At 47.3% G+C, this 27,043-nt stretch overlaps 3 protein-coding genes and 1 pseudogene across 3 annotated transcripts; 3 read left to right on the top strand and 1 right to left on the bottom strand.

Moving 5' to 3' along the window:
* The first annotated feature begins 1,273 nt into the window (after positions 1-1,273).
* Positions 1,274-5,102, top strand: LOC136528744 (hydroxyproline O-arabinosyltransferase 1-like; annotated as a pseudogene).
* Positions 5,103-5,291: 189 nt separating this feature from the next.
* On the top strand, positions 5,292-8,219 carry LOC136528743 (putative glycerol-3-phosphate transporter 5). The gene is made up of 2 exons (XM_066521719.1): positions 5,292-6,299; positions 7,516-8,219. Exons 1-2 carry the CDS (start codon positions 5,405-5,407, stop codon positions 8,025-8,027), a joined length of 1,407 nt encoding a protein of 468 aa, XP_066377816.1. The 5' UTR covers positions 5,292-5,404; the 3' UTR covers positions 8,028-8,219.
* A 4,601-nt stretch (positions 8,220-12,820) lies between these two features.
* LOC136525294 (uncharacterized) lies at positions 12,821-15,249 on the bottom strand. The gene is made up of 2 exons (XM_066518299.1): positions 13,871-15,249; positions 12,821-13,022 (listed from the first exon to the last, which is right to left on the bottom strand). The coding sequence occupies exon 1, from the start codon at positions 15,196-15,198 to the stop codon at positions 14,248-14,250; it is 951 nt and encodes a 316-aa protein (XP_066374396.1). The 5' UTR covers positions 15,199-15,249; the 3' UTR covers positions 12,821-13,022; positions 13,871-14,247.
* Positions 15,250-16,510: 1,261 nt separating this feature from the next.
* LOC136525646 (uncharacterized) lies at positions 16,511-17,245 on the top strand. Its single transcript, XM_066518567.1, has one exon. It carries the CDS (start codon positions 16,511-16,513, stop codon positions 17,243-17,245), a length of 735 nt encoding a protein of 244 aa, XP_066374664.1.
* The last annotated feature ends 9,798 nt before the right edge of the window (positions 17,246-27,043 follow it).

Raw genomic sequence — 27,043 nt, 5'->3', positions numbered from 1 at the left:
CAGCATGCAAATGGATTTCATCTGCAACGTCACTGGACGACATCAGCCATGGGTCAAAGACATGTGCAACGAGTTATGCCGTTTTGAAGCATCATCAATGTTTGTGACAACATAGGCTCGTTTTAAATATATGTGACATTTCTCTCTAGTTTGCCACAGAAGGGGTTTACTGACACACCTGTGATGACAAACTTTTTGTCATGGAAGCGTCTGTGATGAAAAAAATATTCAGGACATTTCCTGAAAATCACATAACACCAAATGTGTTGTAGTGATCGTATGATAATGGCATCCATGTGTGAGGATTAGCGTTTGATGGTGGCGTAGCAGGGTAGCCAATGAAGCGCTAGAGGGGAGAGTAAAGAATAACTAAAGCTAACATCATGAAATAAGGTCGAGGAAGAAAGAGGCTGCCAATGGACCACACTTGCACCATTGAGGTGGTTATAGGTAGGCATTGTGCAAACAATGTTGTTGAACAAAAGAGTTAGGGTTTAAGATGATGCTTATGCCTTGTTGGTAGAACTCCGACTCTAAAAACTTTTGAATATGGAGGGAGTATCTAAAACAGACAATTTTGTTCATATTTTAGATCAAATATAAATATTTAACGATTTTTAACTTTATTTTACAAACTATATATTTAATTTGGAGCTAGAACCGTGCAAAACATACCGTTAGAATAGGATTTAGAGCATGAGATATGGATGGGCTAGGGATAAAATCTATATCTCTATCTCTAATATTAAGACTGAATTGATTTTTCTATCTATCTATATCTGACCCAGACTCATGGCCCATGCTTATTCTACTTGGAACAACGCACGTCCAACAAAAGTATAAAGTCTGATTCCAAGGCACACCGATAATCGGAATATATGACGATTGTTGAATAAATTTATGAGCCGCAAATCGTCCAAATAACCGTGCAACGAGCTAGTATAAGTTTATATATCACAACACACTGATATCAGTAAAATTTTAAAAAGGAATATAGTTGGATCTAGATCGAAAGTAATAATTAACTTACATGAAAGATAAACAAAATATAATTCGCTCGTTAATATAGGATTATTAACACACTCGAATAACTCTTTTTTTTATGGAAAAAGAGAATGAACATATGTTTGTTCTCTATGGACTAATGTGTTTTTATTATTTAAATATATAAGAGAATTCAATGCATATCTGAATCAAATCAAATTAAATAAAAATTTCAAAACTGCCAAACACTCGCACACTCGGTACTCAGGACGTCTCACAATCTCGCCGGTCGCCGCCTTCTCCCTCCATCAAGAGCGCCCGTCCCTTCGCTGCGCGCCCGCGCGCCCCGCCATGGCCGCCGCGCCGTGCGGTCGCGGCGGCGGCACGCTGACGCTGGTCCTCGTGGCCCTCTCCGCGGCGTTCCTCGCCTACAACGTGCTCATCTCCTTCCGCTCCTCCCTCCAGCCCCTTCCTTCCTCCTTCCCCACCGCCACCGCCTCCGCCTCCCCCTCCCGCCGCTTCGGTGACAGGCGGAGGGCGTTCCGCACCGCGGTGACCGCGTCGGGGAGCGCGTACAACACGTGGAAATGCCTCGTCATGTACCACTGGTTCAAGGAGGCGCGCCGGGCGCCCGGCGGCGGCGAGATGGGTGGGTTCACCAGGGTCCTGCACTCCGGGAAACCCGACGAGTTCGTCGACGAGATCCCAACATTCGTCGCCGACCCACTCCCCCGATGGGGATCAGGTATATTGTTATTTTTTTGCTTCGCGAAACGGCAAAGTTCGTCAGTTCATTGCTTTCTTCGTTGTCTCTCTCTGGTTTGCTGTTGCTGGTTAGTTGGAATTGTGGAGAAATGTAACTGTTCTAGTTATACAAAATCGACAAAATGCCTAGGTTTCTCAAGGAGTCAAGGTGGAATTCCGTGATTTAATTGATGTTTCAATTTTTTAAAAAAATGGATAACTGAGTAGCAGAAAAGTAAGAACCTCACAGTAGTTCTTGGAGTATCTACCATCTAGCGTTTTCTTTTTTTTTTCTTTTTCTTTTTCTTTTTTTGAATTGGCAACAGGGCAACGGAAGCGGAGAGAGTCCCCCACCTGAATTCACTGATTGCCCAAAGCTGGCCCGGCGGATATAACAGCTGTGCTACTTTGTTATGTAAAAGAATGTGGACAAATGAAATGAGAAAGTAGTGAGGGCTAAGTTGATAGGGCCCGGCGGTATCAGCACTCATTGGCAGCTAGGATCTCATATGGTGAAAAGGCTTGTAATGTCAGCCTTGTAAACATGACTGGACCCTGCTGATACCAGCTTTTCATCATATTGCGTCTGAAGAAAGTTAAAAATCATCATTGGTGTAGTAAGCCAGTTGCTAGTAATGATCAGCTGTAGCCATGTCACCATGGTGGCCTATTGTGAACTGCAAGCATTGTTGCTTTTCTGTATTCTGTCCATTGCTCATTATTCGTTGTTGCAAAGTAATTTGATGAATTACCAATTCGAGTTTTGTTCAAAAAGAATTAGCAATTTGAGAGCATACAGGAATTTGTGGCTCAGTTTTACGACTAGAATTTAGATGCTGCTGGAATTTTCTACTAACAGTGTTCATCCTATATCTCAGGGATACATCGTTCTCAATAGGCCATGGGCATTTGTTCAGTGGCTCCAGAAGGCAGACATAAAGGAAGAGTAAGTTTATCTGAGAAGCAATAATCACCCTCCAGAGTCCAGACTCAATATCTAGTTAATTTCATACTATGTGCAGCTATATCTTGATGGCAGAGCCAGATCATATGATTGTCAAGCCTATCCCAAACTTGTCGAGAGATGGTCAGGCAGCCGCTTTCCATTTCTTTTATATTGAGCCTAAAAAATATGAGAATGTGTTGCGTAAGTTCTTCCCTGAAGACAAGGGGGCAATCACTAAGATTGATCCTATAGGAAATTCTCCTGTCATTATTGAGAAGGCGAGCTATTTTCTTCTTGAATGTACCCAAAGCATCTACTTGAAATTACAGAACTAATCCTATTACTTTCTCCTTCTTTTGCTAGGAATCTCTTGGAAGGATTGCCCCAACATGGATGAATGTTTCAATAGCAATGAAAAAAGATCCTGACGCTGATAAATCTTTTGGCTGGGTTCTTGAAATGTAACGTCCTGCCAATCAATTTCTTATTGTCTAAAGCTTTTGGTCTGTTTATGCATCCCAAGTTTTATGCTATTTCATTCATAATGTGAGTAGGTATCCAATTATTTGTTGTATTGTGTTTCTGGGAAATAGGTATGCCTATGCCGTGGCATCTGCTCTCCATGGAGTGGGCAACATCTTACACAAGGACTTTATGATTCAGGTTTGGAGTTCGGTTAATTATATCATGTGGCCATCCATATCAGGAAGTTGTGCGGTTCTGTTCTTAGATGATAATCTGATTCTGTTTTCACTTTTCAGCCACCTTGGGACTTGGAAGTTGGTGATGCTTTTATTATACATTATACTTATGGATGTGATTATGACATGACAGTACTTGATTCATATTGTGATGCAGAACTTCAGGGAATCTGACTCGTGATTCTGTTCTTATAGCATGTTCTTCTTTTGCACTAGGGTAAGTCTACTTATGGCAAAATTGTTGAATGGATATTTGACAAGAGATCTTACGAGGATAAACCTCCGCCTAGAAATTTGCCATTACCGCCAAATGGTGTGCCCCAAAGTGTGGTATGGTTCTGCTCTGTTTGCAAATATTTGACATTTTTGTTTCAATATTTGTGTACCATTTCATTCGGATGTGAAACAACGTTCCTTGGCAATCTATTCTTTCGAGTGCTAGTATGAAATTGTTGGTATATTATGGTACATAAAAAACGAAAGGAAAAAAGTATTATTACAGCCAATTAGCCATTGAAGTTGCAAAACAAGGAGGATCATTGAAGCACTTAAGGCCACTATGAGATAATTAAACATTTTGTATGTTTTATCACAGAATTATATAAGGCATTTCCTTATGATAAAAAGTTGTTTGTCCATAAATCCCAACAGTTTTCTTCTATTGTTGAGATTTCAGTGATACAGAACATGGCTACGATTCTTTGCTTCTTCCCCAGTTTGCTATACTCTTCAACTCTTGGAATAGCTATTAATAACCCATGCGATGGATTTTGATGTTGTGCACAGGTGACACTTGTGAAAATGGTCAATGAAGCAACAGCCAACATACCAAACTGGGACTCTTACGCCGCTAATTAACCTTTTACAAATTTGACTCACAATTTAGTTTGCCAGATATTTCCATTCCCAGCTGACTTTGCATGATAATTGCCAAACATAGAAGTTTTTTTTTTCGACAAGGGGGATTGCCAAAACATAGAAGATGAATGGATGATACCGTGGAATGCATACAGGTTTTTACCCAAGGCTGCCGGCTCCTTACCTTTTCTGCTTGAATTTTCCTGAGAATGTCTGGCGCAATGCCATTGTTTTTTTTTTTAATTTTGTCCAATCATGCACATCGGCACATGACACACTACTCCGTATGTCAAACATGCAGCATGACTGAGAGATGTGTGTGTGTTCTTATCTGGTTCTGAACGTGCTTTAGGGGAAAAAAATGTCAGGCACTGCTCTTACAGACACAAACCTCCTGTGTACCGGTTTCTCCTGAATGCATAGTTTACTCAGTTATCTATTTGGAATGAAACTATGAAAAGTTGTGTTGGACCTCTTTGGCAGGGCTCCGGCTCCTGTGCACTGTAGCAAGGTGTCGGCCGCCCAACGGCCGACAGGTGCCTACAGGAGCCGGAGCCGTGGAGCCAGAAAAACGAGCTTCTCCGGCTCCGGTTGTGTCAGTGAGAGAGTAAAGGAGGGGAGAGAAAAACGGCTCCGGTGAACAGTAACCGGGTGTTGACCCCTGAGCGGCCGACAGGCCGGAGCCGCCGGAGCCCTGCCAAAGAGGCCCTTTAATCAAACTCAATATGCAATGTAAGCCGCTTGCACTTTGAAGGTACCAACACGATTTGTGAGATACTTATTTGTTGTTATGTAATTATTTGTCTATTTGCTCTAATGCAAAGTTAAGTGAATCTGCGTCCGGCTTCAGAAACAATGTGCTCTTGGGTTGAAAACTTGGATTTGGAAGTGCGAAGTCTGAATCTGAACATTCTTTGCCTCCTGTTCTTCAGACTTCACAAAATTAGAACTCCTCCATCTTGTGCCCTGTGCAACAGCTAATCAGGAGTAGTCTCTGAAGAAAAAAGGCTGGAAAAATTCAGGTTTCAAAGAAGTGCAACGGAGTCAAAGCTCCTTGCTTGTCCCACCAGGGTCGTCGTCGTCTTTACTCGTCTCCCTCGATGCCAGATCTCACCTCCCCCTTTCCTCCCATGCCCTCAAACCTCTCTCCTCAGTAGCATCCGCCGCTCCGATGGAAGTCGCGGGGGCCGCGCCCGCGCGGGGCCTCGGGCGGCACGAGTACGCGGTGCTGGCGCTCACCTTCGCGTCCTACGCGTCGTTCCACGCCTCCCGCAAGCCGCCGAGCATCGTCAAGGCCGTGCTCTCCGCGGACTGGGCCCCCTTCTCGGGCGCCCGGGGCCCGCACCGCCTCGGCGAGCTCGACGTCGCCTTCCTCTCCTCCTACGCGCTCGCCATGTTCGCCGCGGGCCACCTCGCCGACCGCGCCGACCTCCGCCGCCTCCTCGGCACGGCCATGCTCGCGTCCGGCGCCGCGTGCGCCGCGCTCGGCGCCGCCTACTTCCTCGACGTCCACGCGCTCGCCTTCTTCGTGGCCGCGCAGGTTGCCAGCGGCGTCGTCCAGTCCGCCGGGTGGCCCTGCGTGGTCGCCGTCGTCGGGAACTGGTTCGGCCACGCCTCCAAGCGCGGCACCATCATGGGGTTGTGGAACTCGCACACCTCCGTCGGGAACATCGCTGGCTCGGTCCTCGCCGCGGCCGTGCTCGAGTTCGGGTGGGGCTGGTCCTTCTTGGTTCCTGCGGTCGTCATCGCCGCGCTCGGAGTTGTCGTGCTGGTGTTCTTGGTCGCGCACCCGAGCGAGGCTGGCTTGGAGGTGGAGGTAATGGAGGTTGAGATGAATGGGGATGGTGGGGAGGAGGTAGGGCTGCTTGGGGAGGATAAGAAAGAGGTTCAAGGGAATGAGGATGACGAGTTCGAGCTGGAAATGGGATCACAATTGCCGAGAGCAATCGGGTTCGTGGAGGCATGGAAACTGCCTGGCGTGGCGCCATATGCATTCTGCCTATTTTTCTCCAAGCTCGTTGCCTACACCTTCCTCTACTGGTTGCCATTCTATATCAGAAATAATGGTATGTGCTCATTTGTTCATACATTTATTTTTGTATTTATCACATTAACAATGGTAGTATATGTGCTTGTTACTTGATCATAGTTCGCACTCAAATCTGATGGTACTGTATTTCCAAGGATTCGGCTGTGAAAATATCAGTCAATGAATTCTGTTCTTGCCAGCAATTGCAGTTTCATGTTTCAGACCAGATAGATGATTCTTATGGTTTCAATCAGTTGAATTGGTAGATACTGTTATGATCCTTAGATCATTGGGGGATAACCATTGCCAGGAAGATGGCCGGGCAAAGTCGGCGTGGAGGGAGACTAGAGTATTTGGGGGAACTGGATTGTTTGTTCTTTCTTCATTGCTTTTCTTCCTCTCCTTGGTACATCACCTCCCTTTATATAGAGAGGAATCCTGGCCACCTAAGGAAGGCCCAGTCATATCCGATCCTATCTCTAATTGACCCAAATCTAATCCTATCTCTAACTGATCAAATCCCTCTAATTGATCCTGTGGCCCCTGGGCCCCTAATCGATGCCCCATAACAGATACAATCACCAAACAGTCTGAATTTGTTTTTCTATGAAACCTTGTTTTATATATTGTGAGTTGGAACAGAGCCACCTTCAGTTATTTTTTGGTCTCCTTTTTTTTAAGCATAGCAAATCTGTTGATAATATGAACCAGCTTTAGCTTGTTCTTAAGTTTATAATAAGATGCCAACCTAGAGGGGTGTTTGGTTTGAGGAATGGACAGGATAATAATAGGGTGATTCCACTAAAATCATAGGAATGAACTCATGATGCATTACCTCATCTAGAGACAAGAATGAGGTTGTTCCACAAACCAAACACCCCATTACTGTTGATAACATTCTTTTGCTTGCATGTCGAACTGTTTTAATTGGTGATCGAAATTTCAAATGAATTGAACTTGTGTACATCTATTATGATGGGTGCCTAATTTTCTTGCTAGAGATAGTAGAGTTTGGCACGAGTAACTTTCAACATACCTGTAGTAGAGTTTGGCATGAGTAACTTTCAACATACCTGTCCTTCCATTCCAAGGTTAAATCTTGAAATGTATAACTTCAGAAATTAGAGGATTGCTTTTGCTTGGATGTATTGCTTCTGTAGAATTAATTTGTGGAGTATAGTCATTTTCAATTTAGCATGAAACGTCATGGAGTTGTTATTTTGCTTGATGCCAACCTATTTTTAATTTTGCAGCCGTAGCAGGTCAGTTCTTGTCACACAAGGCTTCAGGAATTTTATCAATTGTATTCGACATTGGAGGCGTCTTAGGAGGGATTTCGGCTGGTTTTCTTTCGGATGCCATAGGTGCCCGTGCAATAACATCAGTTCTGTTCCTCTTGCTGTCAATCCCAGCACTCATTGTGTACCGGACATATGGAAGCATATCCATGCACCACAACATTGGTCTCATGTTCCTCTCTGGTTACTTTGTGAATGGTCCATACTCTCTCATCACCACAGCTGTAGCAACTGATCTTGGCACCCAAGACGCGATCAAGGGAAATTCACGGGCGCTGGCAACAGTCTCTGCAATAATTGATGGCACTGGTTCTGTTGGTGCAGCCCTGGGCCCCTTGCTTACGGGTTACATTTCAACTAGAGGATGGAATAGTGTATTTTTCATGTTGATTGTTTCCATATCACTTGCCATCCTGTTTTTGATACGGCTGGCAAAGGATGAGATAGTAACCAAGCTTAGCACATGAAATTAAAGTAGTACTAATATATGTTGAATTGGGGATGCTTCAGATGTCAGATTGTAGGTACTTAGCAGGAGCCTAGTTAGGCCATTTCTTGGGTCATGTATTTAGATTGGTTGTTTGTTGTTACCAGTAGACATGCACGTGTCTATAAAAAATAATAAGCAATAGAGGAATAGTAATGCTTTTTTTCAACAATTCTTCATCATCGTCCTCCCCCTTGTCATGTTCATCTTCAGAAAACTGCAATGAGAAAATAGATGCATTTAAATTTGTGAAAATATAAAGTTTCATATTAAAAACTCTAATGCTAATCCTTATGTGCTCAATGCAAAGGCATATTTATAGTATAGAACATAAAATTCATTTTAGAACTTGTGATCATTCCGTACAAAATATTTAAATTGCTTCTTAATTTCAAGATGGGCAAATCCTAGAAACAGACCTAGAGCAATTTTAACTACTGCATCAAGAAAACACGCCCTGCAATCGAATACTCCTAGAAATGCTTTGGCACCGGTTAGACTACCAGACTGTGATCTACTCCCTCAATTCCAAATTTGAAGACGTTTTAGCTTTTCAAGATGTATTATTTTTATTATGTACGTGGACATAGTGTATATCTAAATGCATAGCAAAAACTATATATCTAGAAAAAGCAAAATGTCTTATAATTTGGAATGGAGGGAGTACCTAAAAACATGAAACCGATTCTTCCCAATTGCAGTAGTTGAGCAACCTATCAACCCAACCATCATACCCCAATCATCAAAGGGGATGCCAAATTAGTGCGGGAAGGGCCCATCGAACGTACGAGAAGCCGGGAAGGGGCCACCAAGCGTGGGAGAAGCCTCGATGGCGAGCGACGCTGGTTATCCAATAGTAGTGACCTAAGTTTCTAGGATAGAGAGCGACTAAATTTGAAGAGGAAACGTTGGAGATGTTTGTTTGCCCAATGATAGCTATATTTAATTTTGCAAAATGTTTTAGCTCGACACTTGGAGTTGCTCTTAGCAGGTTAGCTCAAGGGGGCCGGTAACGATGCCAAGACGACCTAGTAGTATAAGACCGGAACTTAGCCGTCACCCGGCTACTGGATATGGAAACCTTGGAGGATAAAACAGTGCATACTCCTCATGTATCACAAGGACTCCGATCTGACGTGGCTACAAATCCGCAGATAGATATCTACATGATATAAATAGCTAGATATTGTATGGGGATAATCAGCATCACATTGCTTAGGAAACCATAGACAAATATTGCAGTAACTCTTTTCCTTCGAGATAATACAAGAAATAAGCATCGACATTCACTGATATGTGGGGCTATTATCCGAACAGGGGACCGAACCATGATAAAATCCTCGATTGTTCTTTGTTGCGGACCTTCACTGATATGTGGATTCCTACCAAACCACAATTTCTGCCGGAACAAAGCATTGACATTTATAATGTCATGTCACTTCTGTAACTAAGTAAACTTACTCGTTGGATCACGTGAAAAATACATCAAGCCCATGGATTTTGACGGCAATCAAGTCCTCTGGCAATTACACTACAACTATGAAAGGCTTTATTTTGGAGTTGTATTGCAATATTTGCTTTATTAGTGCTAGATTATGAATTGAGAAGTAAAGAGATACTCCATAGATATCAAAACTAAATGACCCATGAGTTTGTTATTTGAGGGCGTGCTCCTAAGATATCAAAATTAATTTAGTCTTATCCATGTTGTCAGCATGTTGGTTCAACGATTTCTGATTATTAATTTTCTTCATAACTCAAGCTTGATGCATTATTCATAGTTTATTCAAGATTCCTAAACATTTATATTTGCTATACAACTTTGTTTTAATACAATACTATGGATTTGATTGAGGATACTTGACATTAATATGCACTCCGGCTCTACATCATGTGTCCTATAAATAGAACTGCACAGTGCAAACATGACTCACAACATAAGTTGTAGTGGTACATGATGTCTCCAAAAGCAATGCTTCAACTCGTGGTTTTTCTTTAGTCTTTACCACGTTTACCGCTCATCAAGCTTGGGGTGAGAAAGACTGTTATCACCAGAGAGATTTATTTAAGCGCGACTGTGACAAAACCATCAAAATTAATGAGCCCTACAAGCCTCCAACTGCTGAGTGCATTGGTGCTGTCAAACTATCTGACATGGTTTGCATTTGCCGTATTCTCACCCCTGACGACGAGAAGGAAATAAGCGTACCTAAGCTTCTTCGTCTTGCAGAGGAGTGCAACAGACCAGTGCCAGTGGGTAGTAAATGTGGATGTAAGTATTTGATAGTATTCATGTTCTTATTATTACAAAAATGTTTGGTACAATATAGATGTGAAATCTGATATGAACTTTGTTTCTTAGCTCAAACCGTTGGACATTGACTATATATCCCTCACTACCAAGGGCAGATCTATGGGAGTTCATGATGCAGAAACCCAAGGAAGAATAATAAGAATAACCTTGTACTTTGTTTGCTTTCATGCCATGCTTTATTCATGGCAAAGTAATGAATAAAAATGTTATAAGTGTTTCTAAATGAGTGAATTGCAGCAACCGTACAATAACTTTATAGGTGGATGCAGATTGGTCCAGCAAAATATGTCACTTTAACTTTTTACAAGTCAAATATTTTTAATTTTGACCGAATTTATTGAGAAAGTACATAACATCTAGACAAAAAATTAATTCCATTAACCACCATAAATATATTTTTGAGAGTGTATTTATTTGGTATTATATATGTTAATTTTTAAAAGCTTGATCACAATTAAAAACTTAACTTAGAACAAATCTAAAAGTAACATATAATTTGTAACGCGAAGTTAAATACATGACCACCCTCCCGCGCGTCTCCCTCTCCCTCCTGCACCGTACCAGTGCCGGAGACGAAGAAGACGACGACGGCGATTAGGGTTCCGGCGACCTTCCTCTCCGGCCTCTCCTCCTCTTTCTTCTCCAATTCCGGCAGCCATAGAAGGGGTTCGAGGGTGAAAGGTCCTAATGGCTAGAGGGGGTGAATAGCTTATTAAAAATTTCTACAACAACACTTAGCAAACCGGTTAGACAGTTATAAGGCGAAGCAAGTGTTGCGCTAGCCTACTAAAAATGCAAGCCACCTACCACACTTCTAGTTTCTATAGTTTCTAACCACACAATGACTATATCACTATACTAAGTTAGTATGATCTCAAAGGCTAACTAAAGAGCCACACTAACCTAACTAACAAGCTCTCACAACTAGCTATACTAAAGAGCTTGATAATTAGATTGCGGTAATGTAAAGAGAGTGAGCAAGATGGTTATATCGCCGAGTTGAGGAGTGAACCAATCAATCACAAGAATGAATACCAATGAAGACCAATCACCAAGAATCAAATGATGACACAATGATTTTTTTTATCGAGGTTCACTTGTTTGTCGACAATCTAGTCCTCATTGTGGCGATTCACTCACTTGGAGGTTCACGCGCTAATTGGCATCACACACCAAACCCTCAATAGGGTGCTGCACAACCAACACAATATGAGGATCACATAAGCCACGAGCAATTCACTAGAGTACCTTTTGACTCTCCGCCGGGAAAAGGTCAAGAACCCCTCACAATCACTACGATCGGAGCTGAAAACAATCACCAACCTCCGCTCGACGATCCTCGCTGCTCACAAGCCGTCTAGATGGTGGCAACCACCAAGAGTAACAAGCGAATCTCGTAGCGAAACACGAACACCAAGTGTCTCTAAATACAAACACTCAAGCAATGCACTTGGATTCACTTCTAATCTCACAAAGATGATGAATCAATGTGGAGATGAGTGGGAGGGCTTTGGCTAAGCTCACAAGGTTGCTATGTCAATACAAATGACCAAGAGAGTGAGCTAGAGCTGACCATGGGGCTTAAATAGAAGCCCCCACGAAATAGAGCTGTTGTACCCTTTCATTGGGCACAACTCGGGGTGACCGGACGCACTGGTCAGATCGACCGGACGCAGGACCCCAGCGTCCGATCGCCCGATGCTTGCCACATGTCATCGACTTTAAATGCTGATCGCCCGATCTCAACAGTCATCAGTACATTTAAGTAGTGACCGGACACGCTGCTCAAAGTGATCGGATGCACCAACGCCAGTGTCCGATCGTTTCCAGTAAGGTACCAAAATCGAAAAATCACGACCGGACACGTCCGGTCCTGCCCGACCGAACTCACCCAGCGTCCGATCACTCAACGTCTCCTCTGCGTGTTGCCACGTCAGTGGGACCAGACGCACCCAGCCAGCGTCCGGTCAAAGACCGACGCCAGCATCTTCACTGCTTCTACTGACCGGACGCTCCGGTCTAGTTAAGACCAGCGTCCGATGCTTTCTGTGAGATCCTATCTTTTCTGTGCAGGGCGCCGGTGGCACCGTCGGATTGTCCGCATTCTACGGGTGGACACTCCATCGGTGAAGTTTCTTACCCTTGCTCAAATGTGCCGACCACCAAGTGTATTACCTTGTACACATGTGTTAGCATATTTTCACAAACAATTTTAAGGGTGTTTGCACTCCGCTAGATCCTAAATGCATATGCAATGAGTTAGAGCATCTAGTGGCACTTTGATAACCGCATTTCGATGCGAGTTTCACCCCTCTTAATAGTATGGCTATCAATCCTAAATGTGATCACACTCACTAAGTGTCTCGATCACCAAAACAAAATGGCTCATACCATTTATACCTTTGCCTTGAATCTTTTATTTTTCTCTTTCTTCTTTTCAAGTCCAAGCACTTGATCATCACCATGGCATCACCATCATCATGTCATGATCTTCATTTGCTTCACCACTTGGAATGTGCTACATATCTCATGATCACTTGATAAACTAGGTTAGCACTTAAGGTTTCATCAATTCACCAAAATCAAGGCTGACCAGGAGGTGGGGATTGCGGCGGGCAGCTTTAGAGCCTTGGCAGCAGTGGAGGCTCTACATCATGTGTCCTATAAATAGAAGTGCACAGTGCAAACATGACTCACAACATAAGCTATATATGTGCTAGAAAAGAAGTTATAGTTGGTTCTTATATCATCAACGCTAGCTGTAGTGGTATATGATGTCTCCAAAAGTAATGCTTAAACTCCTGGTTTTTTCTTAAGTCTTTACCATGTTTACGGCTCATCGAGCTTTGGGTGAGAAAGACTGTTATCATGAGAGGGATTTGGTTAAGCATGAGTGCATCAAAACCATCCTAATTAATCAGCCCTCCAACCCTCCAACCCCTTAGTGCGTTCGTGCTATCAAACTATCTGACATTGTTTGCATTTACCATATTCTCACCCCTGCAGACGAGATCGAAATAAGCGTACGTAAGCTTCTTCGTCTTGCAGGGGAGTACAACAGACCAGTGCCACCAGCGGGAAGTAATTGTGGATGTAAGTATTTGATAGTATGCATGTTCTTATTGTTAGAAAAATGTTTAGTACAATATAGATGTGAAATCTGTTATGAAATTTTTTCTCAGCTCAAACCGTTGGACATTGACTATATATCCCTCACTACCAGGGCAGATCTGTGGGACTTCATGATACAGAGACCCAAGGAAGAATAAAAAAAAATAACCCTGTACTTTGTTTGCTTTCATGCCATGCTTTATTCATGGCAAAGTAATGAATAAAAATGTCATAAGTATTTCTACTTTATAGGTGGATGCACATTGGTCCAGCAAAATATGTCACTTTGCCTTTTCACAAGTCAAATGTTTTTAATTTTGAACGAATTTATCAAAAAAAAGTACATAACATCTAAACATAAAATTAATTCCATAACCACCATAAATTAATTCCATTACCTCCGACCAGATCTGGACGCCTTGTCCGCGCACGCGCGCTCCAGCTCGGCGGCCACCCATCTCGCGCTCATCCCGCGTTCCCGGCGCCGACGACGCCGCCTCTCCACCAGTGTCACCGGCATCTCGGAGTCGATCACCCTGAACACCGTCACGGTGACAGGACAGCCGCCCGCTCCTATGCCGTCGGCTTGCACGACGCAGAACATGCTTCTCCCGAGGTAGACTAGCTTGGCGCTCCGCGTCGCCCCGCCGCGCGCGCGCGGCGTGATCACCGGTATGGGGTCCGACACCCGGTGCGTCTTCTGCTCCAGTCTGGGAGCAACGCCCGAGCCCAGGACGACGTCGAGTTCGTGCGCACGCAGACGCCCGTCGTTCGGCTACACCTCGAACCACAGGTCGTGGTCCTTGGCGTACACGGCGCGCTCTTCCCACGGCAGCCGCGCCGACCCGGGCAGCGCGATCCACGCCGCACCGCCTCGGCGGCGGCCGTCGAGGAGGAACGTCTCGCCTTTCTCCGTCGAGGCTAGGAGGCCGCGGCGCAGCGGGTACGCGGCGAGCGTCAGGATGCGGTCGCGGAACGGAGGCCGCGGCAGGGATGTCCACCCGACGCGCGCGTCTCTCGCCGCCGCAGCCGCCGAGCGAAGGACGACGCACCGCGGATCCTCGGTGAGCATGTCAGCGGCGTAGATCTTGCCGGAGACCTCGACGAGGCCGTACTCGGTCGATGGCGGCGGAGGGCCGGTGGACACTTCCCACGTGCTCGCGTCGATGATGACGCTCTCGGCTTCGACGGCGCCGGCGTTCCTGTCAGTGACGCCCACGACCGTCGATCTGGCCTTGAGAAAAGCCATGCCCGGAACCGCCTTGAAGCGCAAAACGGGCGGTTCTTCGAATTCTTCACTGGAGACCGAGATGCCGTGCTGGGAGCGCGCCAAGTCGACGCGGTGCACGGCGTACGTGGAGACAACGCCGTGGCCGTGGCCTTGGCCGTGCTCCTGCATGACTAGATAAAGTGCCTTCTTCCTCTTGCGGCCACCGTCGTCGCGGACGCGCTCCGTAGGCGATTGGGGTCCGTCGGCCGGCTCCGGCGACGTACTCGACCGGAACAAGGTCGGCTGAGACGGCGTTGGTGTCCTGGGCCGCGGGACCACCGAAGACCACCGTGAGGCCGCCTGGCCGCGCAGCCTATCGGACCGCCTGGCAGCGATAATGCCGATAAGGCTAACCTTGGGCACGGAAGGCGATCTCCCCGTCGGCCACGGGAGCTGGCGCTTCGCCGGCGGTGCAGGTGGCTCACTTGACCTAGATCGTGGCCGCTTCAGCGCCATCACGCCTTGCGCGAACTTGGTTGCTGAATGTTGATACGATCTTGGTGCCGATTTTTTCCTTCCAAGGGGACCCGTGCGGTGTGGGTGTGGCGTGATGGAAGGCGGCGCGGATCCGGACGACATATTGGCCCCGTTCGGCCCAGAGACCGGCTTGATCGGTTTGTTTGTTTTTTTTTTGAACAGCGTTTTTTCTCACGACAATTTAGCTAGAGCAGTATTTTTTAGCCAGTTTTAGTCAAGATTCAGCAAACCGAACGGACCCATTGAGAGACATGCTAGAGCTAGTTAACAATTGTGACTAAAAATTAATCTTAATTAGTTAGGGTTAGCTAGTTATTTCTAGTTGACTAACTATTGAGGAGTTGGCTAAAAAAATAGCAAACCTATCGGTTCTTCTATTTGGATGTCCTAACCTAATTTTGATTAATTTTTAGCTAATTAATAATTAATCCTTTTGTCCTTTATCAAATATAGGTCATAAAGCTCTGTTTGCACTTTTACCCTGTCCTAACTCACCTCATCTGTATGTGCAAAACAAAGCATGTCGGGGACCAAAAGTAGGGTACCCGAAGAAGAGGAGTTGATACCCATCAACGCTAATTCATTAAAGCGATCAAGAACGCAACTACATTTTCCAGTGGGTCCCATCTCGTCCAAACCACCAAGGCTACGGGCTCCGTTTCGTCCGACGTCCAGGGGCTGGCTCCGCCTCGCCCGACGTATGAGGACAAACTCCGTCTCGCCCGACGTCTGAAGGCTGGCTCCGCCTCGCCCGACATCTGGGGACTGGCTCTGCCTTGCCCAACGTCTGAGGGCTGGCTCCGCCTCGCCCGACGTTTGGGGACTGACTCCGCCTCGCCCGACGTTTGAGGGCTGGCTCCGTCTCGCTCGACGTCTGGGGACTGACTCCGCCTCGCCCGACGTCTGAGGGCTGGCTTCGCCTCGCCCGACGTCTGAGGACAAACTCCGTCTCCACTACTACAAAAACTTTAATGGAGGCGAGCGTTTTCGGTTTTCCGCGGCGGGCAAAGCTGTCCGCCGCGGCCTAGAGGCCACGGTAAATCGTGGCTTAACCGCGGCGGGCGGCCTTGCCCGCCGCGGTTAACCGATTTACCGCGGCGGGCGGTGTAACGTGCCCGCCGCGGTAAATATACTTTTTCCGCGGTGGGCACGTTACACTGACCGCCTCGGTTAAGCATTTGGAAAAAAACAAAAAAAAACCCAAAGCCCACCGGCGAGCCCATTGACTGAGCCCACCGGCGAGCCCAATCCCAAACCAAAACCCTAGCGCCGCCGAGGAGAGGTGGTGACGATGGAGTGGAGAGGAGACTGCCTCGGCCTTGGCCTGGCTGCCAGAGACAGAGGAGGGAGGCGCGCCATCGTGGATCCCGCGGATCCGGCCGCCCCCGCGCGCCCGGCCGCCGGAGACAGAGGAGGGAGGCGCGCTGCCGTGGATCCGGTCGCCCCCGTGCGCCTAGCCGCCAGAGACAGAGGACGAAAGCGCGCCGCCGCGTATCCCGCGGATCCGGCCACCCCCGCGCGCCTGGCCGCCGGAGACACAGGAGGGAGGCGCGCTGCCGCGGATCCGACCGCCCCCGCGCGCCTGGCCACCAGAGACAGAGGACGGAGGTGCGCCGCCGCGTATCCCGCGGATCCGGCCGCCCCTGCGCGCCTGGCCACCGGAGACAGAGGAGGGAGGCGCGCTGCCGCGGATTCGGCCGCCCCCGCGCGCCTGGCCACCGGAGATAGAGGACGGAGGCGCGTCGCCGCGTATCCCATGGATCCAGCCGCCCCCGCGCGCCTGGCCACCGGAGACAGAGGAGGGAGGCGCGCCGCTGAGGATCCGGCTGCCCTCGCGCGCCTGGCCACCGGAGACAGATTAGGGAGGCATGCCGCCGCGGATCCGGCCGCCCCCACACGCCTGGCCGTCAGAGACAGAGGAGGGAGGCGTGCCGCCGCGGATCCGGCCGCCCCCACGCGCTTGGCCGCCGGAGACAGAGGGAGAGAGCGGAGTCAGGGCTATGAGGGAGAGGCCGGGGCTGTGTGAGAGAGAAGTGAGGGGCGGCGTCTGGTGGGTGTGAGTGACAGAAACCCTAGCTTGTGTATATATATGACGGGCTGAGCTGGGCCACGAGCTGGGCCTGCTTTTTTTGGAAGCGGGCCTTATAAGGTGCCCGCCACGATAAATCGATTTACCGTGGCGGACATCTTAAAACGTCCGCCGTGGTAAATAGCCTATTTTCCATTGTGGGCATTTTAAGACGTCCGCCACGATAAATTAATTTACCGTAGCGGGCAAAAGTGACCACTACGGTAAATAAAAAATGCCCGCCGCGGTAAATTGTGGGATTTACCGCAGCGAGCAAAATAGACGTCCGCCATGGAGTGTAAAAGTGCAACGCTGCGCATAATCATTTCTGTAGTAGTGCTCGCTCGACCCTCGAGGGTTGGCTCCGCCTCGTCCAACGTCTAAGGACTGGCCCCGACATCTGAGGGCAAACTCTGTCTCGCCCAACGTTTGAGGGCTGGCTCTGCCTCGCCCGATGTCTGAGGGCAAGCTCCACCTTGCTCGACGTCTGGGGACTGGCTCCACCTCGCCCGACGTCTGCGCGCCGCTCCTTCATAATTACGCCCATAGATAAGGTAGGGCACTCAAGTCAACCGCAATATCGAGGACCATATCCTGCATGCCTATAGGAAAGTACCATCAGGATGTGACAAGATAGGCATTTTAAGCCCTTCTAGACATGTCAGAGCCTAAACAGTGTTGTAGGCGTCGACATTTGTCTTATGGTGTTGTGGGCGCCGCCATTTGCCATTGGGCGCGGATCCTGACAGAAGCTCACGACAACCACTATGGTTCAGGAGGAAACTCGCATCACCTACAGTAATGAACGTGTGGTCTCTACACTGTCTGCTCTCTGTATGGCGGTGAATTAGCACCCTGGTCCGCCGCACTACCTGCCAGGGCGGGATGGGTTGTGACAACTTGCTGACCACGCCAGGACATGATAGGATCAGCGGACGTGCTCCTAGCATGGGCTATCCCTGGCATTGCCTGCCATGTCAGCGGGGCTCACACAGAGGAAAGGAATACCCGGTATCTTTGAATGACCTCATTTGCCTTTGGTTTTTCTTCTTTCTCCCATCTATAATCCCTGCTCTCCCTTGGCCTATAAAAGGGATGGTAGGGCACCCCACTAAGGGATCGATTCAATACACCATGCATCACATCACACATTGCTGAGTAGCCATCAAAGCTCTTAGCATCCATTCGACCTTCCCATCAGAGACTTAGGATCTTTCCCTCTCTCGCCCATTTATAACCCTTACTACGAACTTTTTGGTGCTAATAACACGAGCAACAGCCATGAACTAGACGTAGGGACATTCTACCCGAACCAGTATAAACCTTATGTCTTTTTAGCACACCATCCAGGTTAGACGCATAATAACACAAATTTATTCATTGGTGTTTGCTCAAAAAACCGATAGTTGGCGCACCAGGTAGGGGACCTTTGCTCATTCCGACATTAACATTAGGCCATGGATGGCTAGCCATGGTATCAGCTGGGTCTCGGGCACACACGTGTGCTTTGAGGACCTAAACTTCATCATCATGGTGGAAGGAGAGTTGGCATTGGCTCACACCACCATCCAACCTCTCCCCTCCATTAGCCTTGACTACGGGAGGCTTGAGCGCTAGCTCGGTGTCTTCCTAGGACCCTAGTCGTCTAGGGAGGACCTGCGCCACCTCACCTTCTCCTATGCCAATGACATGGCATGGCTCATCGGAGGGGAACCCCTCTCTCCAGAATACCTCATCCGGAGCGCCCCGACGGTGCTTTCGTTGGGTCTCCGCAACGCCATAGAGATCGTTAGCCACCTTGTGGCGCAATGCATCATTCCACCTCCCACGAATGACAAATTCATGGGGGTGATCGAATGCGTCGTGGAATCTTTCCATGACCTCCTCACAGAGTAGCCAGAGTCGCCCTCTGGCTCTAACTCTAACAGGGGAAGCCATCACCCCTCTCGTGAATGCTTCATGACAGGTACCCCCAAGGGACACGTCGAAAGCATCCGCGAGGAGGAAGCTATCCCAGCGAACAACCTCGACGATGAGGCCAAGGGGGAGATAGCGGCCCCACCTCGCATGCAGGTGGAGCAGCTAAAAGCTAGGCACCAAGAGATCAAGGAAGCATGGCTCCAGCTCGAGTAGGAATGCGTGGAGCTTGATCAGGAAATCGAGCGCCACAGAGACGGCGGGCGCGCATGCGCCATGTCCCATGATGTGAACCAAAGGATCATCGCCAACGATGAAGCCCTCCCTTGTTTTGTCTGGGCAAGCCAGAACATCACTGCCATGGTGGCCTTGCTCCATGGCCTTCTAGAGGCTACGACGCCCGAGGATCATCAAGCCCAGCGTGAGATTCGTAGGCTGCTCGAGCGTGTGGTGGCACAGCAGACCGAGAGCTCATTTTCTTGGCAACGCGAGCTTGACGCCAGCCAGCGCATGCTCTTAGAGCATCCCAGCAGGGACCCATCAGTCCACTAGGCGCCATGAAGTGATGGGCAACGCGCCGCGGTCCTAGTGCATCAGTGTCTCAGCCGTAACCATGACGCATGCAACACCCTCGACACTCATAGGCGTACTCACAATGACCTAGGAGAGGGAGCTAGCCATGGCTGTCACCCTCGTCATGGCAGACGCTATGACAGCAGCGAGGACCAAAGCCCGAGCCTCGGCCTACTGGGGCCTTAGGCCTTCGGCCGACACATCCTCAATGCTGCCTTCCCACGAAGGTACCGGCCACCAACTAACATCCCAAAGTACTCTAGGGAGATGAACCTCATACTATGGCTCAAGGATTATCGGCTTGCCTACCAAGCCAATGGCATAGATAATGATGATTTCATTATCCGTAGCCTTCCACTGTTCTTGGCCGATTTGGCATGAACATGGTTGGAACACCAGCCGCCCAACAGAATCCAGAGCTGGGTGGACCTGAAGGAGATCTTCATGGAGAACTTTCAGGGCACATACAAGTGCCCTAGGAACCCATGGGACCTCAAAAACTGCCGATAGAAGGCCGATGAGACCCTCCGTGGGTACATCCAGCATTTCTCCCGGCAGTGCAATGAGCTACCTAACGTCGTTGACGCCAACGTTATAGGGGTTTTCCTATTTGGGACCACCTATGAGTCTCTGGTTCACAAGCCAGGATGCAAGGGTCCATGAACCACCAAGGAACTCCTTGACATTGCCACCAGCCATGCCTCGGGCGAAGAAGCGGTCGGAGCGATCTTTGATTGCCTCAATGGCAAGGCGAGACGAGATGAGGACATTGGTGAAGGCACTTCCAACCATCCTGCCAAAAAGAAGAACAAGAAGCAGCGGTGCGAGGGCTCTCTCATGGCCACCGCTGACCGTAGGGGTGGTCGGAAGCCCATGGAGGGCACTCTAAACCACTTTGAAAAACTACTCGAGGGGCCATGCTCAAACCATGCTTTCCCATCTAGCATCTATACAAGGACTACGCCCTCATGAAGCGGTTCTTATCTAGGGGCTCCAACAAAGGGGAGCATGGGAAGGACCCTAACCCTACCATGGATGACATCGAGGGGAAGGATGACAACTTCCCAACACTGGATGGTTGCCTCATGATCTTTGGAGGATCAGAGGCTTACGACTCCAAGCACTGCCAGAAGATCGCACGTCGTGAGGTCTATGTGACCAAACCGGCCACGCCTGCCTTCCTCCGATGGTCAGAGTCCACTATAACCTTTGATCAGACCGATCACCCGGAGAGCGTCCCGTAGCTAGGGAGATACCCGCTCGTGGTTGACCCAATCATTGGCATGAAGTGGCTCACCAAAGTATCGATGGATGGAGGCAGCAGGCTCAACATCATGTACACCAAGATGCTCGACGCTATGGGCATTGACTGAGTGCGCATCTGGCCAACCAGAGCACTCTTTCATGGCATCGTGCCTAGAAAGCAGGCCATGCCACTTGGGCAGATCGATCTGCCCATCACCTTTGGGGGTCCATCCAACTACAGGACGGAGACCCTCGCTTTTGAAGTAGTGGGGTTCCACGGAACTTACAACGCCATCCTAGGACGACCATGCTATGTGAAGTTCATAGCTGTCCCCAACTACACCTACCTCAAGCTAAAGATGTTGGGCCTAGCTGGGGTCATCACCGTTGGCACCTCCTTTCAGCGTGCCTACGAGTGTGAAGTTGATTGCTACAATCACACCACAATGATTGTAGCCTCTGGAGAGCTCACGGACATCAGAAAAGAGGTCACCGAAGAAGCACCTAACCCCAAAAGGTCAACCGGGTCCTTTGAGCCAGCAGAAGGATCTAAGGAGGTCCTCCTAGACCCTAGGAGCACCGAGGGAAAAATAGTGCACATTGGTACCACACTTTCCTCTGAATAGGAAAGCACGCTCGTCAGCTTCCTCCACGTCAACAGAGACATCTTCACATGGAAACCCTTAGACATGCCAGGCATCCTAAGGGAAGTCACCAAGCATGCCTTGAAGATCTATCTAGGCTCCAAGCCAGTGAAACAACACCTGCATCGCTTCGACAAGGGGAAACGCAGGACCATAGGCGAGGAGATCACAAAGCTTTTGGTGGCCAGATTCACCTAGAAAGTGTACCACCCAGAGTGGTTAGCCAATCCCGTTCTTGTACGAAAGAAAAGCAGGAAATGGAGGATGTGTGTTGACTATATGGGTCTCAACAAAGCATGCCCAAAGGATCCATTTCCTTTGCCGCGCATAGACCAGATAGTTGACTCTACCTCAGGGTGCGAAACCCTCTGCTTCCTTGATGCATACTCTAGGTACCATTAGATCACGATGAAAGAGTCTAACCAACTCACGACATCTTTCATAACCCCCTTCAGATCATTCTGCTACATCATAATGCCGTTCGATCTAAAGAACGTTGGGGCTACATACTAGCGTTGTATGCTCAAGTGTTTTAGAGACCTCATCGGGTGGACCGTTGAGGACTACGTTGATGACATCATGGTCAAGTCCAAATGGGCTGACCACCTCGTAGTTGATCTTGAACAGACCTTTGCAAAACTTCGAGCAAATGACATCAAACTCAATCTTGAGAAGTGCATCTTCGGGGTCCCGAGGGGCATGCTATTTGGTTTCATCATCTCCAAGCGTGGCATCGAGGCCAACCCAGAGTGAAACGACCCCAATTTCTGCGAAGGGAAATCCACCACGTTGTAGTGTAATAAGATCATTGTAGATCATATTACCCAAATTCTAGTCAAATTGTAACACCTCGGGTGTTTAAATATTAAAATCTGACATGTCATCATATGCATTGCAAAGCATTTGGCATTTGGTGAAAACTTTGAGATGCATACACTAATACAAGTTTATATTTATGTGGTATGTGTTGCAGTGTATTGTTTGACTTAAGTTCAGTGTTTGTTTGGATTTGGAATTTTTCCAGAAAACCCCGCTTTTCAACATTTAAACCCTACCCTGAAAATCCATTTCAAAATCTAAGCATATTTTGGGGTTGGGCCCAAAAGAAAAAGTGTAGAGCTTGGCAAGTTATACAAAGTTTGTTTTTGGAGTTTTTCAAGTTGTTTAGAAAATTTTTGAGTAAATCAAAAAGGCGTAATTCGGTAAATTTCCCTCTTCAAATTCAAAAGTTCATTTCAAAATCTAGACCGAATTAGGAGATGGTTATAAAAGAAAAGTTGTAGAACTTTTGATTTTGAACAACTTTTATTTTTGGAGATTTTTGAGTTGTTATGAAAATTTGGGAGTAATTTGTGAATTTTGGTGAATGGCAAACTTGTAATTTCGATGAACAGTGTTCACCGCTCAAAGCTACACCGGCGGCGACCTTCGGTTTGCTTCCAGGCGTGGTCATGGCCGTCTTTGGCGTCGCGCTGGCGCGGTGAAGGCCACAGCGCAGCTTCCTTGCGCTTCTGAGCTGCTCTATTTAGCCCAGGCCGTCGCCGTTGGCCACGTTCTCTTGCTCTGTTTTCCCGACGCCACCGCCATAGCTCCGGCGAGCCCGCACCGTCTCCCTAGTGTCGCGGTCGTCTTGGTAAAGGCCGTTCCAGTTCCGTCTTTCTCTTGCGCATCCACCCAGCCAACTGTGGTCGGTTGATTTCGCCGGGAACTCACTGACCACGCTCTTCTTCCTCGCGGCCGGCAGAGTCCCCGTCGAGCGAGCGCCGTCGTGGCCAGTACTCTACGGTGAGCTTCTGATCTCGGGAAGCATTGTTTCAGCTTCTCCATGATGCCATGGTGCTTAATATCTTGTTGATTGCTCGTTTTGTCCACCACAGCCACTGGAACACCGCCGTCGCCATTGCTCACACCACCATGATCGCTGTGAACGCCGCCCCGCTTCACCGTTGCTTCTCCGGCCTTAATTCTTGCTTGAACGTGTTCGTGGTGAGCTACTGGACCTTCCCATGCCCTCTGTTTCCCCATTTTCAGCTTTGTTTCACCGGCGTAGCACTGCCGTGTCACCGCGTCCGCCATGGCCGACGACGAGCTAGTGTAGGGCCGTAATCCGTGCTGATAGGGATGTCAATCGATGCGCCTAGACTTGGTGATCATTTTGGTACGTTGGCCGTCGCCGTTGATCTCACCATCGGTGAGTTTGCGCCGGTCAGCACCGTCGTCGTCGTAGTCAACACGCGGGAGGTAGAAGATGACAGGTGGGGTCACCATGTCAGTGACTCAACGTTCAAAATGAATTTTTCTATTTTCAGATTTGAATGAATAGTGTCTGTTTTTGTTATTTTTGTGTAGATTTATTTAGAGCTCCAAAAATTATGAAAATTTTTGAGTGACTTCTCTGTGAGGTATAGTATTTATGAAAAATATGAAATAATGTTTTTCAGTAATTTTTAAATGTGATAAAAATTGCTCAATTTATTCATAAATGGATTTCCATGATTTTTCTAGGCTTATTTATTTATCCAAAAATTATGAAATTTGTTTTGCCACTTAGTTAACATGTAATGAACATGTACTAAAATTTTGAGCTCAAATAGAATAAGTTGATTTATTTCATAATTTTGAATTAAATAATTAATTCATAAAAGCAAATAGTTACCTTTAATGATTTAGGTTTTTGTTTGGACTTTTGGATTGAGTGATGACCTCAGGTCGTTTGTTGTTAATGATCCTTGGTAGTTGATGTATGTGTTACGAAAAAGATTTAGTTTGTTTGACTTGCAACTGTACCGCGAAGGAAAGTTGTATTCAAATTATTAACTTTGCATCCATCATCGAGCATCATATTTCGTATTCCGCATCATGTTAAACATGGCATTGCTATTACGTGTAGTGAACGAAGGTGAACACGTGGTAGTTAATCAAGTCATGGAAGAAGTTTATCCGTCTGTTGAGGTCGGATCGAATACTTGTGAAACGTCGCAGGAATCGGACTTTTCCGTCAACGAAGGCAAGCCCCGGATGTATACAACCCTACCTTGTGTTTTACAAATTAATTTCGCTTTTGCTTTCCATTACTGCATTAAGTGATTAAGAGTTAAGTAAAAGCCTAATTGGTGCATTACCACCCTTGTTATTCCATATTTACCATATTACCTGTTTTAAACTCGTATATGCCTAGTTTTGCTTAGCTATGCGTAGAACGATGAAAGTCGGGTGACTACCTGCCACCTGCTAGTTTTAAATGGAACATTGGTTAATTATGTTAGCATGTGATATGGGAATGTGGAGTAATAAATCTAGACCGGGCGGACTCGGTGTGTGTGAGCCACAAGACATGGAGGTCTTGTGAGCGGGTTCTCTCCGCCTGTGTCGTTTAAGGCACGTCCGTTGTTGAATTGTATGAGGTGAGAATTTGTAGTACTAACCACATACTTCGGTAAGCCTGAACTTGGCAATTCTATTACGTGAATGGCTACTCGCGCACTGGGAGTGGAGAGATGGCAGGAATAGCATGTACCCACATGGCCATGGGCTGGAATGGTGGAGTACTGTGTTCTCGGGTGGCGCAGACCCGTTCTTGTTTTAGAGGATCCAAGGGTAGGTTGGTATATGGAGGTCAGGGACCTACATATGTCGTGTGGTCTGGAATCCCCAGCTGGGCTTAATCGGTTCGAATCGTCGTTGCTCCTCGGTTATGGAGACTCAACTCACTGTTCATCATCGTAGAATTAATAACCGAAACTTGAATAAGGCTTGTGAAGGTGCTGAATATGAAGTTTCATGATCTCAGTGCGGATCGTGTCAGCTTTGTATATAATTCTTGAGAAGTTTTCTATATAAAGAATGTTGTTAAAAGAGCTTTTATGCAAAAGAACTTTGATCATTGTTAAAGCTATACCTTGAATCCCTGAGCCTGCATTACTGAGTTTATCAGTTAATATTTCGGATAAGTCTTGTTGAGTACTTTCGTACTCAGGGTTCGTTGACCCCTTGTTGTAGGTGAGCCTCATGAGCAAATCTGTTTTGGATTGTGCTGCATGACTATCGTTCGTTCTGACGATGAGAAGTAATGTGTGATCCTTGGGCAGGATGTTTATTTTGGGTGTTATGTATATATTAATTATGCAACTCCACTACTAATATGGGTTGTAATAATTAAAGAACTTAGTTTGTAAGGTTTGAAATAACTGGTTTGTAAACTATGTTATCGTAAGACTTCCGCTATTTTACTCGGGTTTTGATATAAGAATAAATTTTGTAATACTGCAATGACTCTGTAATGTGATCCTGCTCGGAAATCGTGGATGATTCGGGGTTCCCTGGGGACACCCGACAGTCTTTTTAAGTTAATGGAAACATATGCATAAATGTCAAAGGTCGTCGAATAGTGACAGGTGCATGTGGGCCCTATAACTTAGGAGGTTCTGCCACACAAATATCACATCCATACAACGATAATATCAGAGTACAAATAGTGCGGAATTACATAATTTATTTCATCGCCGCATTGGCGGAATCAAAAGTAGCATTCATTCAGAATAGCTTGAAGATAAGATCACTAAACTCAAGCATAGGCATGAACCCCTCATCTGTCAAACTCCTCGGAGTTATACTCCTCAGCAGAACCTGTGTGCCAAAATGTATCAGTACGATTTGTACTGGCCACTCCCAACCCTATGAGCATTGCTTTGTGGAAATTGGATGCAAGTTGGGTATAAGCAAGGTGAACCTATAAGGCTGGGGTTTCCTATGCATTAGCATATCAGTAAACAATAATATTTTGTCAAGTTTTAACACCATTCCCACACACATTCCACTCCATTCCCTTTTCTGAGCTAGGTTTCGATCCTAGGATCGACATACCACCAACTCCATCAACACCGTACCATACCATCGCTCAGTTGATAGGCCAACTCCCTCTCGGCACTATCTCAAGGCCCGTAGCCCCTGGCTATGACCGACACTCTCTCATGGGGAAAGAAGAGAATGACTCATCTCACTATCTAGTTTAAGCAAAACCCAGGAAAGGTCCATAGCCGACAAGTCGGCACATGTATCGATCGATCAACCATACACTCTGTAGAGGTTTTACATAACCACAAGATCCGCCTTCCTCACTGACCGTCGTCAACTAGGCTAATTCCGGCTACTTGCTAGCCTAGGATAATGCCACTCTACCATTCAGCCCTGGTTCACCCCAAGTCTAGTCTGGGGTGGCTGAAACTGTGAGTCATGAGCCGGGTCCACAAGGTCTCCATGAAGTCTCAAAAGGGTGTGGGGGGAAATCCTCCATGCCCCGTACCTCCTTACACTATTCGCTATCAACCTAGCAGTAGTGGCAATATCCTACCAAGTAGTCCAGCCGTCTCGCACCATA

The sequence above is a fragment of the Miscanthus floridulus genome, chromosome 19 (genome assembly GCF_019320115.1).
Source record: "Miscanthus floridulus cultivar M001 chromosome 19, ASM1932011v1, whole genome shotgun sequence".
Classification (NCBI taxonomy): domain Eukaryota; kingdom Viridiplantae; phylum Streptophyta; class Magnoliopsida; order Poales; family Poaceae; genus Miscanthus; species Miscanthus floridulus.
This window is presented reverse-complemented; position numbering and strand designations above follow the sequence as displayed.